Here is a 17,457-nt window from a genome sequence, read left to right as displayed (position 1 = left end):
AAATATATGCTTATTAAGAAGCTTTATGCCTCACATCTTTTTTTAATGTAGGTGTGAGGGTTGTGTAGGCCTTGTCCTCAATGTAAGACTTCATGCTCTTCTAATAGTTGACCACACTTCTTAAAGAACACATAACCTTACATGTTAGTCTAAATTTTTCTATACCATAATAAGAACCCTTTCCATGAAAAGTAATATTTTTAAAACGATATTTTCCCAACTAAACTTACCATATCAAATGTCACATAACCAATCCTAGCTACCTCACCAACTAGCCCCTCATCGATACATTATCCTACATATAAAACATGAACAAATAGAAAGGACATGGAGAGAGCCATGCAATGCTACATGGCTTCTCTCCATTTTAGTATAGGAGAATGCATATAGGAGTCACATATTCTTTGTTTATTGTGGTAAGACTCATTGGTTTTGGGGCAAATTTTTTGGGGTATTTTTTCATGTGAGAATATAATGTTTTGCATTTAAAGCCAAAAATGGTTGATCTAGTGAAGGAGAGCAAGAGGTGTTACCAAGTATTTTTCAAAGAGGGAGATCAAGGCAAAGAGATAAGTATTGAAGTTGTGAAATATATGCTTATTTAGAAGCTTTATGCCTCACATTTTTTTTTCAATGTAGGTGTGAGGGTTGTGTAGGTCTTGTCCTCAATGTAAGACTTTAGGCTCTTCTAATAGTTGACCACACTTCTTAAAGAACATATAACCTTACATGTTAGTCTAAATTTTTCTATACCAATATATGAACCCTTTCCATGAAAATTAATATTTTTAGAAAGATATATTCCCAACTAAACTTACCATATCAAATCTCACATAACCAATCCTAGCTACCTCACCAACTACCCCCTCACCGATACATTATCCTACATATAAAACATGGACAAATAGAAAGGACATGGAGAGAGCCATGCAATGCTACATGGCTTCTCTCCATTCTAGTATAGGAGAATGCGTATAGGAGACACATATTCTTTGTTTTATTGCTAAGACTCATTGGTTTTGGGCCTTTTTTGGGTATTGTTTTATGTGAGAATATGATGTTTTGTGTTTAAAGCAAGAAATGGTTTATCTAGTGGAGGAGAGCAAGAGGTGTTACCAAGTATTTTTCAAAGAGGGAGATCAAGGCAAAGAGATAAGTATTGAAGTTGTGAAATATATGCTTATTCAGAAGCTTTATGCCTCACATCTTTTTTCAATGTAGGTGTGAGGGTTGTGTAGGCCTTGTCCTCAATGTAAGACTTTAGGCTCTTCTAATTGTTGACCACTCTCTATAGTTATATAATATAGTAATTGAGATTGATTTAACACAAATCATCTCCATCTTAACACAAAAGGCTGTTAGATGCCACATATAATTAGTCCATATCAACACTTCTTGCTCAACGATCACATAAGAGCCGCTCTCATTTTATATTGTTAGTATGAATTCATGTGTCCAATTGTACAAATTAAAATACCACTAGATAGGACTTCATCACATTAATGTGTTTAGTTGGAAATAGTAGGTAAGGTGAAGAAATAGCCTTTGAACACTCCATGATGAAACAAAAACAGGGCAAACACATGAATCATTTCTTTATGTTTTTCAAGCAAAAGTATGTTATTGCTTGGTCTCATAGACCGTGGGGGTTTTCGTAGACGTTAATAAAATCTTTAATGATTTACGCATCGAGCTCTCAAATATTGAGAACTAAGGTTCAAGGCCGTGACTTTGGTGCCAATGAAAGGCACATCTCACACACTCTCTCTCTCTCTCTCTCTCTCTAATTTTTTAAAAAATCTTGTTTTATTTTTTTTGTCTTAGTTTAACTTTATTTTAGTATATAAAATTGTGGTTTAAGGAGTCACATTAGTACGGTGAAGCCAAGTTTGGGCATCATCATCTAGACCATTACAGATCATCTTCGCCTTCCTTCGCTGTGCCCATAGCTGCCTGCACAGCCTGCAGCTTCGCAGCTTAAATTTCGGTTCCTGTTTTTCTCCATCTGTCAAGCTAATACATCCCTGCACGAATATCTCCATCTCCAGCGTGCCGTCTTCTTCCTGTTCTGCATCAGCAAGCGCAGAGTTTCTCACCGAAACCCTAACCATAACCTTGACGGTTACCTTAACCCTTAACCCAACCGTATACGCTCACAGATTCTATTAAGCGAAACCCTGGCTCCATGGCCGGATGAGAATCACTGCTTTAGACGGTCCCTTTACGTCTTAATGGGCGGCATTCCTGCCGGAGCTTCGGTTCCATGTTCAAGTCAGCACTCCTCTTCGCCGGCGGGTTCGAAGTATCCGGCAGTCAAGATAGACTGAAAATCAGTTTGAAGCGTACCGTGACATCGGCGAAAGAAATTTTTAGCACCTTCGTTTGGATGCATTGATCCAGATAGGAGCCGTGCATCAGGAAACTTTTCGAGGTCTTTTCAGAGAGAAATTTGGTCTAGGATGGACAGCTTGATACAGTTAGCAGAATCTATGCATCAAGCCGCGGCTCTTCTTTCAGATGAAGATCCAGAAGATCCTCCAAGGCAGGATTCTGGTTTTCTCAGTGTGGTCGCACTAGGCAACATCGTATGTTTCTTAACCTTTCTTTGTTTTGAACATCCTTAGATTACAGTCAGCGAGGTTTTTTGTGCTTCATCTCTAGCATTACATGAATTGGGCATTCTACATGTGAGAATGTCTAAGCAAATCCCCTTTTCGATTGTGGCAATCATAAGGAAGTCACAGGTTAAAGCTTTTTGTATGTGGCATTGCATAAGGAAGGGCAGATGGTGTAAATTTTAGCCTGCTTCACCTGTGTATTGATTCTACTTTCAAGTTGTTGAAAATCTTAATTTAGGACATATTATCTTGAATGGCATTACAGGGCGCTGGGAAGTCAGCAGTGCTAAACAGTCTAGTAGGACATCCTGTGCTGGTATGCAATTTCTTGGCACTGAATATAATGATGACGATTCAACTACGAAACATCCTTGTTTTCCTTTTGATGTCATGCTAGCGTTGATCTTGGGGTTGGATTCTACAGCCAACCGGGGAAAATGGTGCAACAAGAGCACCCATTTACCTTGATATGGAGCGAGATGATTCTGTGAACAGTAGAGGATTGGTTATACAGATTGAGAATAAAACACAGCAGGTTTCTGCTAGTAAGTAATGGTTTTTTAAAACTTTTCTTGCACTTTTCAAGTACTGAGATAATGCCTGTTCTATGTTAAATAAAAAGTTGCACCACCACAGGATAGCTTAGGGTGCAAAGCAATGGATTTTCAAGTAGAGGTGTGCTTGCTTGTAGCGTTTACAGCTTCAAGGACCACAAAAATTTAGTGCGTGAAGTCAGGAACTTGCAGCAGGATTATTGCAGCAGGTTGAAGTCTTAAATGGTGCAGTACATTCTCGGTCTTTCCATGATGACATGAGTTGTGGGAGTGATAAGAAATCTTGGCTTAGATGGACTGGTTGGGGGCGTTCTTTTAGATGGTGCAAGGTCTTTGCATGTGGTGGTTTTTGGGTTGATGTATAGTAGTGCCTGGTAAGGAATGATGTGAGCTTTTATGTTTTTGAAGCTGTTACAAAGTTTGTATTGTGTTTTCTAAGCTGAGAGCTAAGTTGATTGGGCTTGGTGGTAGTTCTAGATGAGCCTACAACCTCTTACTCTTCCCCACATGCATCACACTTAGTGTAACATGCAACTGGTATGATCGTGTAACGCATAGCAAGACCTTCTTTATACCTTTATGCTAGTGAAGCAATCCACTTTTACCTTTATTCACATGAGATAGAGTTGAAGAGAGAAAATGCAGAGACCACTAGATTGGTGTCACATGCACTTTGCACTCTAGTGCATGGTGACAAGATGGCTCATCATCAAGGCTCCATTGTACAACAGTAAAACCCTTTAGGATTTGATATTGTCGTACTCATGACCCCATTGTAATCCTCAGTCTAGGATATGTCAGGCACGAGCTACGTAGGCCATTCCTCAGTCTTAGAGAGAGAGTCAGTCAGTCAAGTCCCTTAACCCACTCGGAGAGAATCATTCATGCATATAGAGTCAATAGAAGCCTAAGGGTCTGCATCAGATCGTGGTTGCATATCGCATATCATTCATCCCATATGCACAGAGACCACATAGACCATTGCAGAAGCCTTGGAATATTATCCAATATTTTTATCATATTTTATAGCATTTTTTTTCATATTATTTTAACATTATCACCATTATATTCACCATATGCAAGTCGTGTAGCATATTATGCTACAGCCAGCCAGTTTCACAACTAGCTGACTAGCACTTTGCTCATATATATATAGCATTGCTTTGCATCATTCCATCATCATCATATTTGCAGCCAAGCCATTCAGTACCACAGCCTTGGGAGCATCATCGTTTGGCACACATTAGCAAAACGCATCATCGCCAACATTCAACCAAGGGAAGCGCTACAAAACCTTGCATTTTTCAGCTTATAACAGAATTCAGCACTCATACGCATCATTGTTTTGCTACAGCCTCTTTGGTGAAGGTAAAATGCATCGTATTCATTCATTCATAATGCATATCACAGCCTAGAACAGTCCCAAACAGCCCCTTCTCTTAGCCTCAGATTTGTAGCCTTCCTACATTCCATTGGAAGAGTGCATAGGCATTGAGATCAGTCATCATTGGTGCTTTTAAAGCTGTGTACAGTTCAGCCCGACTCTTGGTCTTTCAAAGGTCTTGTGTTTGTCTTATCTACAGTCCCAAGTCAGTCATACATTCATTCTCTTCAAAGATAATAAAGCAGCAATAGGAGGAAGCCCTTCAGTGGGTAATTTGGGACCCAATAAGGTGTACAGATCTCTCTCTCTCTCTCTCTCTCTCTCTCTCTCTCATCTCTTAAAGTTTGAAGTGATAAAGTGGATTGCTAAAGACTTTCGAAACTCAGGATAAAGAAGGCGGTGTGAGACTTTGTGTGACATTACGCATAATTGCGCTGCATGTTGCATTGGTATTAGATTCAACTTGTCTACACACACCGCATCCTAGCGTGAGAGCATCCTTGGATGGTCATGCTTCGCTCTGGCACGACCACCTACTTCAGTAACATGTTTACAGAGGAGAGTACACATCAGCAAGAAGACGTCTCCCCCGAAGGAGACCACGCTCTTCCTACTACTACAGATACCATAGCTCTACTCCGAGGACAGAACCAGCTTCTCATGGAGCGTTTCCAACTCTTGGAGGGAACAATCACAAAACCCACTCCTCTAGTTACCCCCGACTTCGTCACTCTTCTTTTAGATGGAACAACAAAGCGAGATGGCGAGAAGAAAAATCAGATAGATGGGACTATGAGGAAGTCCAAAGCAGGTTTGAAGAAGAATGGCATTATCAATGTGTTGAGCGAGGAAAAACTGAAGATGGATTGGCTCTCGGAGTTACAGAAAACCAAACGGAGCGCGTTCGAGACCTTCAGGTTGAACTCGCCGCTCGGGAGCACCAACAAGAGCTCGATCGCGAGCGAATGTTAACTCGAACACCAACAGGAAAAAGAGGCCTTGCATCTGAAATATCAACACAACCTCTCTTCAGTTTTCCCACCCATAGGTCCCACCAGCCAAAATCCTGCGACATCAGCAACCGTCATGTGAACTCAAGTGAATTTTAGTAAGTATAATGGTAAGTGTAATCATTTAGCTGTCAATTAATGCTTATTTTCCATTGGCAAAGCTAATAGATCCTCAAGACAAAGTCCACGTAGCGGCTTCCCACCACACGGGTAAGGCAGTTACTTAGTGGTAGCATTTGTCTAGTATCCATACAAACCACATCACAGGTGTAACTATTTGGTCCTCCTAGCTGTATTTCACATGATGAAACCCATGCCCAGACACCAGACAGGTGGAAGAAGACATGGGGACAGGGTCCAATAGGTTTGATTAAGAAAAAGCACCATTCTTGGTCAAAAAGCAAGAAAAAGCAAAAAGTCAAACAGGATTGACCGTGAGCCAAGGGCACCATTGGAAAGAGAAGACTAAGGCAGATCAAAAAGCTAAAAGTCGCTTTCTAAAAAAAGCAGCTCTAGGGTCAAAAAGCAAGGCCCTGAAGTTGTAAAAGCACAAATCAAGAACTTTGGCTATTATTAATAATATTTAATAAAAAGACAAAAACAAAGCAAAAGCATTACTTTTTGGCAAAGAGCAAGGCTTTCCCAAGTATAAAAGAAGCATGAGCCTCTCTTGAGCATCAAGTTGAAGAAGAACCTCTTCATTGCATTGCCATCTTCGTTCAAGCATGGAGATTATCTTCTTCATCATGATCTATGAACAAGATCATTGAAGATTGAAGGAGATCGTGGAGTATGTGTGGACATCATTATGATGATCAAGAGCTTCTTCTTTGCCATCAACACCTTCTCGAACATGCTTTTCAGATGTACGGTCAGTCCTAGACTTGTATGGGTATATGCATGGGCAATATGGACGTATGTATGGACATGTATGGAGTTGTACGGACATGTACGGACAGAAATTTCAGAAACCATATAAAATTTAGAAATCCTAAAACTGCTCCAAAAACCCTAAAAACTGCTTTTTGGATGTTTTTTATCACCCAAAAACCATTAAAACAGGTTTTATATAAGTTTTCTTGCGAGAAAGAGCTTTTCCATGGTTTTCTTCATGGACAAGGCTATAGGAGTTGTGGAGATTACTCATGGGATGAGCGAGTGTTTCTTGGACTTGGACATATAGCTTGGACATGGAGAACTTGGGCATAGAGCTTGGACATGGAACATGACACTTGGACATAAACATGGAACTTGGACATATAGGTTAGGCATGAAGCTTGGACATGAACATGAACATGAACATGGAACTTGGACTTGGATTTGGACTTGGACTTGGACTTGGATTTGGATTCATTGGACTTGGATTCATTGGATTTAGATTTGGATATTTGGATTTGGTACTAGCCCGGTGAGAGATACTTGTGGGTCATCCCCGTGGTGTGCTCGACATCAGAGATCTTGTACGTCGACATTGACATCGACTTGGATATCCTACATCGGCATATTTGTTTGTTTTGTATTCATTGATTGTATTGATCATGGCCAGTGTGCCCGGGGATTGTTCCTGAGTAAATTCCTGAAAGGAGGCGGGGCCTGTTCCCTGCTCAATATGGTGTACTGTGCAAGATCCCCATTCCCTTTTCTCTCTCCCCTCTCTCTATATTTTTATCTCTTGGACACGTGGTTGAGTCTGTCACTGCACGCCCCGCTGGGCGTACAACAGGTGTCACAGCTTTTCGTTGGGATACCTTTGTGAATGACCTAAAGACCAGATTTCTCTCTCCCCAGTATTTGACTAACTTGGCAGATGAGTTCTATGGACTCAGACAAAACGGGTCACCTGTGCTTCAGTTTTTATAACTTTAGCACAATAATTAGGGTTATCTGAGCAGGCTAAGATGGATCAATTCATTCGTGGATTAGATCCTAACATCCGGTTTACAGTTCGTAACTTTGAACCCAACACACATGACAGGGCTTTGACTCTTGGCTCAAAATGAAGAATTGGAGATAAATGGAGGTAAGCCTAAGCAACCGCAGTCTAGTACCAAACCCCAACAGCAGCAATCTGTTTTGCAGTCGGGGAATGGTAATGCATTTTCTTAAGATACTAAGAAGGGCGACAGTTCTAGCTCTAGTTCAGGGAGTAAGAAGAATAACCAATCTAAACCTAAGAAAACCCCTGAGGAAAAGGCTAAAGGAGGCATCACTGGAGGCTATCTTCCTCCAAAGGAGCAAAGGAAGTACTAGTCAAAGAACATATGTTTTTTCTGTCATACCATTGGGCATGGTAAGAAAGATTGCCAGAAATGGCAAACGGAGCAAATCTCCAAACCACCTTCTTCCACAGTTGCCACATCATCTCCTGCTCCTCCACCTCCAGCCCCGCCTACTACCACCAACGCAGTTCAGATTTTACCTTCTATGCATCTTATGCCATCAGTGGTATTCGATGCTAAGCAGGAGGGTGAGAGTGAGGTTGCACAGAAAAGCCTCATCGGAGCGTATGGCTCTGCCGATGGCCGCCAATTTGTAGGCCTTTTGACATGGGCAGTTTTGAGGACGTCATTTCTCCCAGTTGGCTACCAAAATGAGCTGTACATTAGTGCCCTATCATTTGGATGTGGACGGGACGTCGGGATCACACCTGGTCCCCGCACCCACATCTCTCAAAAGGCACAACAGTTTTCCTTTCTAGTTCAAAAGGCCTTATTCCAACGAGATTTCGTTGTCTCGTGGCAAATCTATGAATAGATCTATGCTGAATATCCTTCTCAGAATGAGAGAGAGATGCTGAATGCTGATGATGATGACTGATTCCTTGCTCCACTGCTGAGGTCCACCCTTGGATACTAGCTTCCCTCTATGTAGGAGGTAGGAAGATAACTATTTGCTGAATATATATATATATATATATATATATATATATATATATATATATATATATATATAATATTGTATTATATATATATATATAGTATTTTATATATATATATAGTATTATATATATATATATATATAATACTATATATATATATAAAATACTATATATATATATATAATACAATATTATATATATATATATATATATATATATATATATATATATATATATATAATATTGTATTATATATATATATATATATATATATATATATAGGGGGTAGGAAGATAACTATTTGCTGAATATGCTGACTATACTGCTGATCTGCTGACTTCCCTCGTCTCCTAGGAAGGAAACGCTGAAGAGAAGATGAGATCTCCTGCTGAATATGAGAGATAATGGACTGAATCTAATGCGCTTCTATTTATATGCTGAGCTGCTGCTGGTCGGGCAGGTTTACTGCTGTCAGCCAGGTGTAAAAGACCACATGACTGCCATAAATGCTGTTGGCTGCTGCCACTGCTGTCAGCTGGTCACAACAGGCCCGACCTGATATAATGAATGCTCTAAATGCTGCTATAATTGCCTTGTAACTGCTGTTGGTGGGTGCTGTACAAGCCCCAAACACAATTTATGCTGTGATTAATGCTTGGATTAATACTTGGATTAATGCTTAAATGTCTTGCTTAATGCTTATGGATGCTAAGATCTGCCATGTCACTTGTATACTTGATGGGTGTGCACGTGACAACTGCATTGTTGGTCATGACCACTCCCAGCTAGTTCAAGTGTGAACACAGCTTACTCACGGGCACTTTTTCCCTGTGGCTGCACACAGGTTTTTTTCCCGTGTGAACACACTTATGTGTGTTGGGCACTTTGCCCTACGCTATATCTTGTACTCATAGTACTTTTGTACTTATCATTATCATAAGAGCACTTTCCAGTAACTAGCTCACTCTCACACGTGTGGTTCAAGTTGTGTGTGTGTGGTGGTGTACAGGCAAGCTTTCCTCAACCCCAACATTGGTATCAAAGCATTAGGGTTAGGGTTTCTTCAACATTGGTATTGTCTGTTGCTTGCGTTAGGGTTTTGTACAGCCTTGCATCTGCTTAGATCTGCCGCCACCCTTTCACCCTGCCGCCGCCCTTTGCATCCCTGCGCCATCTCAGATTTGCCCGGCGCCACCTGTCTGCTGTTCGCCGCCCTTGCGCCGCCTCTTCACAACTCTGCTGCCCGACTGCAACAACTCCAGATGTGTTGGTATCTCTGCTGCCCATCTGCAACACCCCATGGTACCTACTGTAGTCCGTACAGATCTGCATCGACATCAGCATCTTCTTCTTGAAACAAGTGCCATCAGTAATCAGTAAAGTTGTTTTGCTATTATTTCTATTCTTTGTCAAATATTACAAAAATTGCTGAAAAATTAGCAAATTAACCCCATTAATTTTGGGCTTTTTCATTATTGAGCCTGAAATTGCGACATTGGCATTGATTTTCTCAGATTTGGTGCATAATTGCACTAAAAATTTGGGGATTTTGCAGAAATTAACATTATTTGTAGGGTTACTAAAGATATTTGCAGGCATTTTTGCTATTACAGGTACATTGCTTTGGCATTGGGCATTTCCTCCAATTTTTTGGGTGTTACAACATTGGCACAGGTGATAAAGACACAATTGGGACATTTCTCCCAATTTCTCGTGTGTCTTAGCATTGGATTGCACATTTTTGCCTACGCATTTGTGACAGTCATGTCTGGGAATTCTAGTGATTTGTTTGGTATGCTCTCCATTGATGATAAGTTGGATGGCACCAACTATCCTATGTGGGCATATATGATGAAACATGTACTAGTTGGATTGCACATTTTTGCCTACGCATTTGTGACAGTCATGTCTGGGAATTCTAGTGATTTGTTTGGTATGCTCTCCATTGATGATAAGTTGGATGGCACCAACTATCCTATGTGGGCATATATGATGAAACATGTACTAGTTGTAAAGAATTTGTGGATCTATGTATCAGGGGTTGATGTCAGGCCTATTGTACCTGCACGAGCAACTAGTACTTCAGAACCATTGATGCAGGTGATGATGTATCTTCGGGTGCTTCTGCACCTTTGTCACCCACTCCAGAACAGCTCAGATGGGATGCCAAGGATGCTGAGGCACATGGTTTGATTGCCCTTTCATTGAAAAGGCAGGTTATACCACACATTCGTTCATGCAATTCTGCTAAGGGTGCATGGGATGTACTTGCTTCTTTGTATCAGGTTCGCAATGAGGCTCGTGTTGCCTATCTTCGCAAGAAGATTGAGTCTGAGCATATGGATGAGGGTGATTCAATGGACAAGTTCCTTACCCGCATCAAGGATTTGCGAGAGCAGCTCATCAACATTGATGAGGTCATTCCAGATGGTTCACTTGTATCTACAGTGCTTCGGGGTTTGCCAGAATCCTATCAGGGTTTCGCTACTACTCTTCGTCTACTCATGAAGGGTAATCCAAACTTGTATACCTTTGATGAGTTGGTGACTCTCTTATTGCAGGAGGAGACATCACTTAGCTTCTGAACTATAGGAAAAGGTCCAAAACTATGGAAAGAAAGCTTGGGACAACGTTTGTCCACAAAAGCTTGGGACAACGTTTGCCCACTTGTTTCAATCTTTGTTTCGTGATATGCAAAGAGACCTTATCCCCTTCCTTGAAGTGGACATCTCATCTAGACTTATTTACCTGTCTATGAACTGAATAATGGCTAGGCTCAGAATTTAGGGCCAAATTGTATTGAGTATCAAACTCTGCAGAATCGACATGTTGATCTTTCATGCTATCCAAGCCTTTTCTAGAGATTTTGAGAATGATGGACTCCTGCATGGTCTGGATGTTGATCTTTCTACTAAGAGCATTTGTCACTGGGTTATGCTGACCAGGGATGTACGTGATCACTCCACTGGGCACTTTGCCTCGTCGAGAGCCACGGAAGTGCTTAGAGGTCTGTTTTGATTGTGAAGACTAGTCCATAAAGAACATGCTTCAAATGTTTGAGTGTTCCGTTCACTAACTGCTTTTCTAGCTTGCCCTTGAAAATCTTGGAAAGATGATAGGGAAACTTGCTAGGAGGTTCTGTCCTATGGGACCAAACCGATATGACGACTCTTTTAGGACGAGAGGGTGGGAGACTGGGTGGGAGATCGTCCTTAAGCAGGAGGATGCGGCTGTAGCCACAGAGAAAAGCTTGATCCGAGCTTATGGCTCTGCCAAGGGCCACCAGTTTTAAGGCTTATTTGACATGGGCAGATTTAAGGACGCCATCTCTTCCCAGTTGGCTACCAAGATGAGCTGTACATTAGTGCCCTATCATTTGGATGTGGACGGGTTTACACTTGGTCTCTGCACCCACATTTCTCAAAAGACACATCAGTTTCCTTTTCAAGTTCAAAAGGCCTCATTCCAGCGAGATTTCATTGTCTCGCCTCTTTTGGGGTGTGACATGATCTTAGGAATCCAGTGGTTTCGCTAGTATGAACCCATTCCCAATTGGAGGCAGAATACTTTTGCTATTTGTAAAGGTTTGCCTGAGCCTATCATGATTCATGGGGATAGAAGCATTCTTGGCATTCCTATGATTTCTCATCTCCAAGCCCGACGAGCTATCCACAAGGGAGCGGAAGAAGCATTGATTTATGTTCGTGCTCAGACAACTTCTATCTCATCGATAACATTTGTCTCATCTTCTTCTTCGTTGGCAGATCCCCTTTCTTGACATTAGGACAATATGCTTAGCATCAAGCACCATGGATGGCATGGGATGCATAGAAGGTAAAAGCTGAACTGCATTGGTGGTAGTAGGCGGTGCTGGAGGAGCGGGAGATGCTGTGGTAACTGTGGCAAAAGGCTCTTTGGAGACTTGCTCTGCATGCCATTTCGGACAATCCTTTTTACCATGCCCAATGGTATGACATTAGTTTTCTAACTGGTACTTCCTTTGCTCCTCTGGAGGAAGATAGTCTCCAGTGATGCGTGCTTTAGCCTTTTCCTTAGGGGTTTTCTTAGGCCTGGATTCTTTACCCCCCTGAACTAGAGCTAGAACTGTTGTCTGTCTTAGCGTCTTTAGAAGACAAAGTACCCTTCCCTGGTTGGGTTTTGGTACTAGATTTCAGTTGTTTTGGCTTGCCTTCGTTCATCCTCATTTCTTCATTTTGAGCGAGATTCAAAGCCCGGTCATATGTGCTGGGTTCCAAGTTACGGACTGTGAATCGAATGTTAAGATCCAATCCAGGAATGAATAGATCCATCTTGGCCCTCTTAGATAACCCTAACTGTTGTGCCCTAATTGTTGTGCTAAAGTGATAACCTTACCGGAAAACTGAAGCATGGGTGATCCGTTCTGTTTTGAGTCCATAGAACTCATCTGCCAGGTTGGTCAAATACTGGGGAGGGAGAAATAAGATCTTTAGGTCATGGACAAAGGTATCCCAATGAAAAGACGTGACACCTAAGATTGGGTACAGCTAAATGATCACACTTACCATTTGGTTGAGTTCGGATGACGGTCATTGATGTCGCAGGAGTCTGGCTGGTGGCACCTATGGGTGGGGAAATTGAAGAGAGGGTGTGCTGAAATTTCAGATGCATGGCCTCCTTTCCTTACTGGTGTTCGAGTAGCATTCTCTCGTTGGTGCTTTGGAGCTGCGAGTTCAGCAGCTGACGCCGGTCTTCTTCAAGCCTGCGTTGAGCTTCCTCATAGTCCCGTCTGTCTATTTTATCTTGTTGTTTTCTTGCTTCTGCTTTAGCTTTTTCTTCCTGTCGTCTGGCCTCATCCTCTCGTCTTTGTTGCTCCATCTGAAAGAAGAGGGAGATGAAGTCAGGGGTAGCTGGTGGAGTGGGTTTTGTTGCGGTTGCCTCCAAGAGTCGGAGACGCTTCATGAGAAGTTGATTTTGTGCTTGTAGTAGAGCTATGGTATTTGCTGTAGGAGGAAGAGCATGGTCTCCTTCGAGGGAGATGTCTTCCTGCTGATGTGTACTATCCTTTGTAGACATGCTACTGAAGTCAGTGGTCGTGCGCCGGAGCGAAGTATGACCATTCAAGGATGCTCTCACGCTAGGATACGGTGTGTGTGGACAAGTTGAATCTGATACCAATGTAACATGCAGCAAGGTGGAAAGGTACGTAAGGTATGGTACGAATTAGGTACGTAAGGTATGCATTTAGGTACTGGTTGAGATTTTGAGGTACGTTAAATATGTAAGGTATGTAAAAACATAAAAAATATACTATATAGTGTATATATATACAGAAAAATGAATGAAAAACTACAAACTTTAAATTTGAAAAACAATTCATTTCTGAACAACTCAATTACCAAAATTAGAGCTATCAGTAAACAAAAGCATAAATAGGTTTCATGAAATGGAATCACTCAAACGTTCAGTATCCATGACTCAAATGCCACGGCTTACATACTATAAGCAATCAATCAAAATTTAAAAGTTGAAAGACAATTTACTATCTAGAGAAGCTAAAAAATAATAGTTCTAGTCACTAGTATCACTATCACTGCACATTGTAGAGCGCTCAATGATCAATCCACTTCTTCGATATAAAATGATGAAGAAGATGAAGAATCAAGATCTCCATCTGTCAACATGTTTCCTTCGCAATCATACTCTCACCTCTCTCTCTACAATGGCGGTGATCGAAGCAGTTGTGGCACCGCATCATCATCATCTCTTGCTGCAATGTTTGTATCAATGAGAGGAATGGCTATGTTCGCACTTTGCATAAGTCCGCTAAAATGTGACGACGGCCGGCCGGCCTAGGGTTTTTCTTGGCCCAAAATGTTTTTAAAAACTGCCATGTACTTGCCAATGAGGTGATAGCTCAAGTGGTGAAGGTGTTTGCTAGGACCAAGAGGTCTTGGGTTCAAAACCCCCCTTGGTGCTTCCTTGGTGGCATCGCCTACGGGTGGATAAATAAGTGGCTAGAGGCGGGTACCTACAGGCAGCAAAAAATTGGTAATTATAGGAGGGATCTTGGACCAAAGGCTAGATGGGGGGAGGGGGGGGGTTGCCATGTACGGATCGGTACCGTACTGTACACTAAAACGTATCTTATGATAAGGTACATGCGTACGGATGCAACCTTGACATGCAACGGAATTATGCAGATGGGACCATAATCCAAAAATTTCTGAAAATGTAGACCCTTAGGCTAAGGTCCTTTATACACATTTTCAATTAATTCCAAATGCACATTGGAAAGTTCTTTTTAAATTTCTTTTTCAGGAGAATCCATTTTAGGCACTAGAAGGATTTTTATATCCAAAGATATCTTAATTTAGGCTTTTTCTCTCTCTAGGCCAAAACAAGGTAAAACAAGATCTTTCTTCTATTTCAGAGGGGAATAATTACAAGAACAGAAGGGGAGGTTTTTACACCTTTACATCTCAAAAGCTGGAGAGAGGATATATGAACTATTTTACTAGAGTGATGCGCTTCCTAAAAGATAGTTCCTAATCAAACACCTTCGCTTTAGATGATGCTAGAAGGTGCCAAAAGAGCAGTTGGTGTGAGAAGGTGCAACACTCGATAGCACTTAGACATGTTTGAGAGGGGGAGGAAGCAGGTAGCCTTGGTATAATCCAAAGAAAAACACTACAGAGTACAACAACAAAATAGCAGCATTTTTATGGCTAAAAATCTTGTAAACGTCAAGGCTATTTCACTACTACTATGGAGTGTTGTTTTTGTTGCACGGGATTTCTATATCTGAGAAATGGGCTGAATTGGGACTGTTCTAGGCTGAGAATATGCAAGGGGAATGATTGAACCGAAAAACTGAAGCGGGTGACCTGTTCTGTTTGAGTCCATAGAACTCATCCGCCAGGTTGGTCATATATTGGGAGGGAGAAATCTGGTCTTTAGGTCATGGACGAAGGTGTCCCAGTGAAAAGCTGTGACACCTGTGGTCTGGTTTGTATGTAAACTAGATCAATGCTGCCACTAAGTGACTATCTCACTTGTAAGGTGCGGAGCCGCTACGTGGACTTTATCTTGAGGATCTATTAGCTTTGCCAAAGAAAATATGCATTAAACTGATGAAGAAATTGATTGACAACTAAATGATCACACTTACCATCATATTTTGGGTGAGTCTGGATGACGGTCGTTGATGTCGTGGGAGACTCGTTGGTGGTACCTATGGGCGGAGAAACTGAAGAGAGGGTGTGTTGAAATTGTAGATGCATGTGTTAGTAGTCATCTCCTGTCTGTACAGTATACACCAGGGCCTCTGTTGTGGGTGTGCTCGCCCATTTTTCCTCACTTTCCATAGTATTTTTCCATTTTTACTAGCTGTGGGAGGGCTATCGGCTGTGTCTACTGTTGGCCGACTGGACTTGTGCTACCCGACTTCTTCCTCAGTGCTGGCCGATTGACTTATTTACTTGTCGTGAGCATCACTTGCTACTGTCGGCTGTTTTTGAGCTGGCCGACCAGCAACCTGGGGCCATATATATTGGCCTTGCCCCCCACACTTATCTTGTATCATTCTGGGATTTTCTAGTGTATAAAGCAGAGTTCACACAGCTTCTCTCTCTCTCTCTCTCTCTCTCTCTCTTCTACGTTTCGCTCTCTACGGCAGTTGTCTTCATTTCCGTTGTGCATTCTGACATGGTATCAGAGCCCCAGGTGGCTCGAAGCTTGGAGACAGTGGGAGCTTGAGGGTTTGCTGATTTGTGGTGCTGATTGGAGATTGCTTGGGCAGTTCGGGAGTTGAAGATCGGGTAGAAGGCGGCCATCACTGTTGGACAGCCACCTTGCATACTATTTGTAGCCTCTTCTTCATTTTTTTCCCACCCACCGTCCCTTCACAAGACCTTATGAACCCTTGAGATGGCAAACTTGCTTGAGATGGCTGAGAAGCATGTGAAGTTGCTCCCACATTCCCAGTGGATCGACAGTTGGACAGGAACAACTACGGCATATGGAAGGTAATGATGGAGTCTGTCTTGGAGTCTTATGACTTGGCTGATTTCATTGTGGTTGGTGTTCCATGGCCGGAGTTGGAGGACGGGGAGCTTTTACCCTCTACTCGGAAAGAACGGGAGGCTCAGGCACAGTTGTGGGATCGTGTCAGTGTGTTCTTTTATCTTTCTTAATTGCACACCACATGTGATTAATCATATAAAATGTCAAATCCCCATGGATCTCCTCTTAGAACGTTTGTGAAACATGACACGAAACGTGCTAAACAAAGCCAAATAACGTGAAGGGGGTGCAGGCTTGACTCACCACCCAACCTTGAGAGCCGTGGGCAAAACCCACAAGTCTTGGCTGTCCCCACCGAGCAACGAGCTGAGCTAACTAGCAAGACTTACCGACCAGTCTCTACTCCGTGACGTCCCATTCCGCCACGGAGCTACCCTCGCGGGCCTCGAGATTGTTGCCGGCCTTGGCTGCATGAAATAGGTGCACGTCTGCACTAGATCCAAGCTCTTAACCATAGAGAGCTCACAAAGACTCACGAGATTCTATGAATCAACTAACCAACCTTGGCCACCCTTTTATAGGCTCTTTGCTGGTCATCGGGCGTCCACACTTGGGCGCCCGCCCGTCCATACTTGGGTGCCCGCCCATCAGTCTATCCCTAGTCCAGCTCGCCAATCAGCCTGCCTAGCTCCAAGCTTCCCCAAGTCTCAAAGCGGGAGCACATCAACAAGTTGCAGGCTCTTCAACAGTAGGTTCTTCAGGTTGAGAAGGAGATGTCTTCAGAGGACATGGCCATCACTTTGTTGTCTCACCTGCCCTCTTAGTACTTAGCATTTTACTCCTCTTTGATCACCAGTGGTGGCAGGCTGAGCACCATCACATGGGAGGAGCTTGTACCTATGGTCTTGGACCAAGAAGAGTGTTTTTACGAATCCTCCACAGGGCGGAGGTTCTGAGGCCTTGACTGGCCAATGGTCGAAAGGCCGTAACAACACAACAATAAGGGCAA

The 17,457-nt window shown here is 42.3% G+C and overlaps 1 protein-coding gene across 3 annotated transcripts in view; it reads left to right on the top strand.

Moving 5' to 3' along the window:
- Nucleotides 1-1,727: 1,727 nt before the first annotated feature.
- LOC147606216 (dynamin-2A-like) overlaps nt 1,728-17,457 on the top strand; it is a 117,588-nt gene continuing 101,858 nt past the window's right edge. For 2 of the 3 annotated variants that reach the window (XR_015265102.1, XM_086792965.1), the window contains exons 1-3: nt 1,728-2,585; nt 2,884-2,934; nt 3,043-3,163. Coding sequence is in view for 1 of the 3 variants with exons in the window: in XM_086792965.1 (XP_086649091.1) it covers nt 2,460-2,585; nt 2,884-2,934; nt 3,043-3,163 (298 nt within the window). In the remaining 2 variants the exon portion in view is untranslated. The remainder of the gene's footprint in view (nt 2,586-2,883; nt 2,935-3,042; nt 3,164-17,457) is intronic. The other variant, XM_086792966.1, reaches the window with a different exon arrangement.

The sequence above is a fragment of the Cibotium barometz genome, chromosome 58 (genome assembly GCF_041138505.1).
Source record: "Cibotium barometz isolate CiBa-2024 chromosome 58, ASM4113850v1, whole genome shotgun sequence".
Lineage (NCBI taxonomy): Eukaryota > Viridiplantae > Streptophyta > Polypodiopsida > Cyatheales > Cibotiaceae > Cibotium > Cibotium barometz.
Note: the sequence above shows the minus strand (reverse complement) of the source record. Positions and strands in the feature narration are given on the sequence as shown.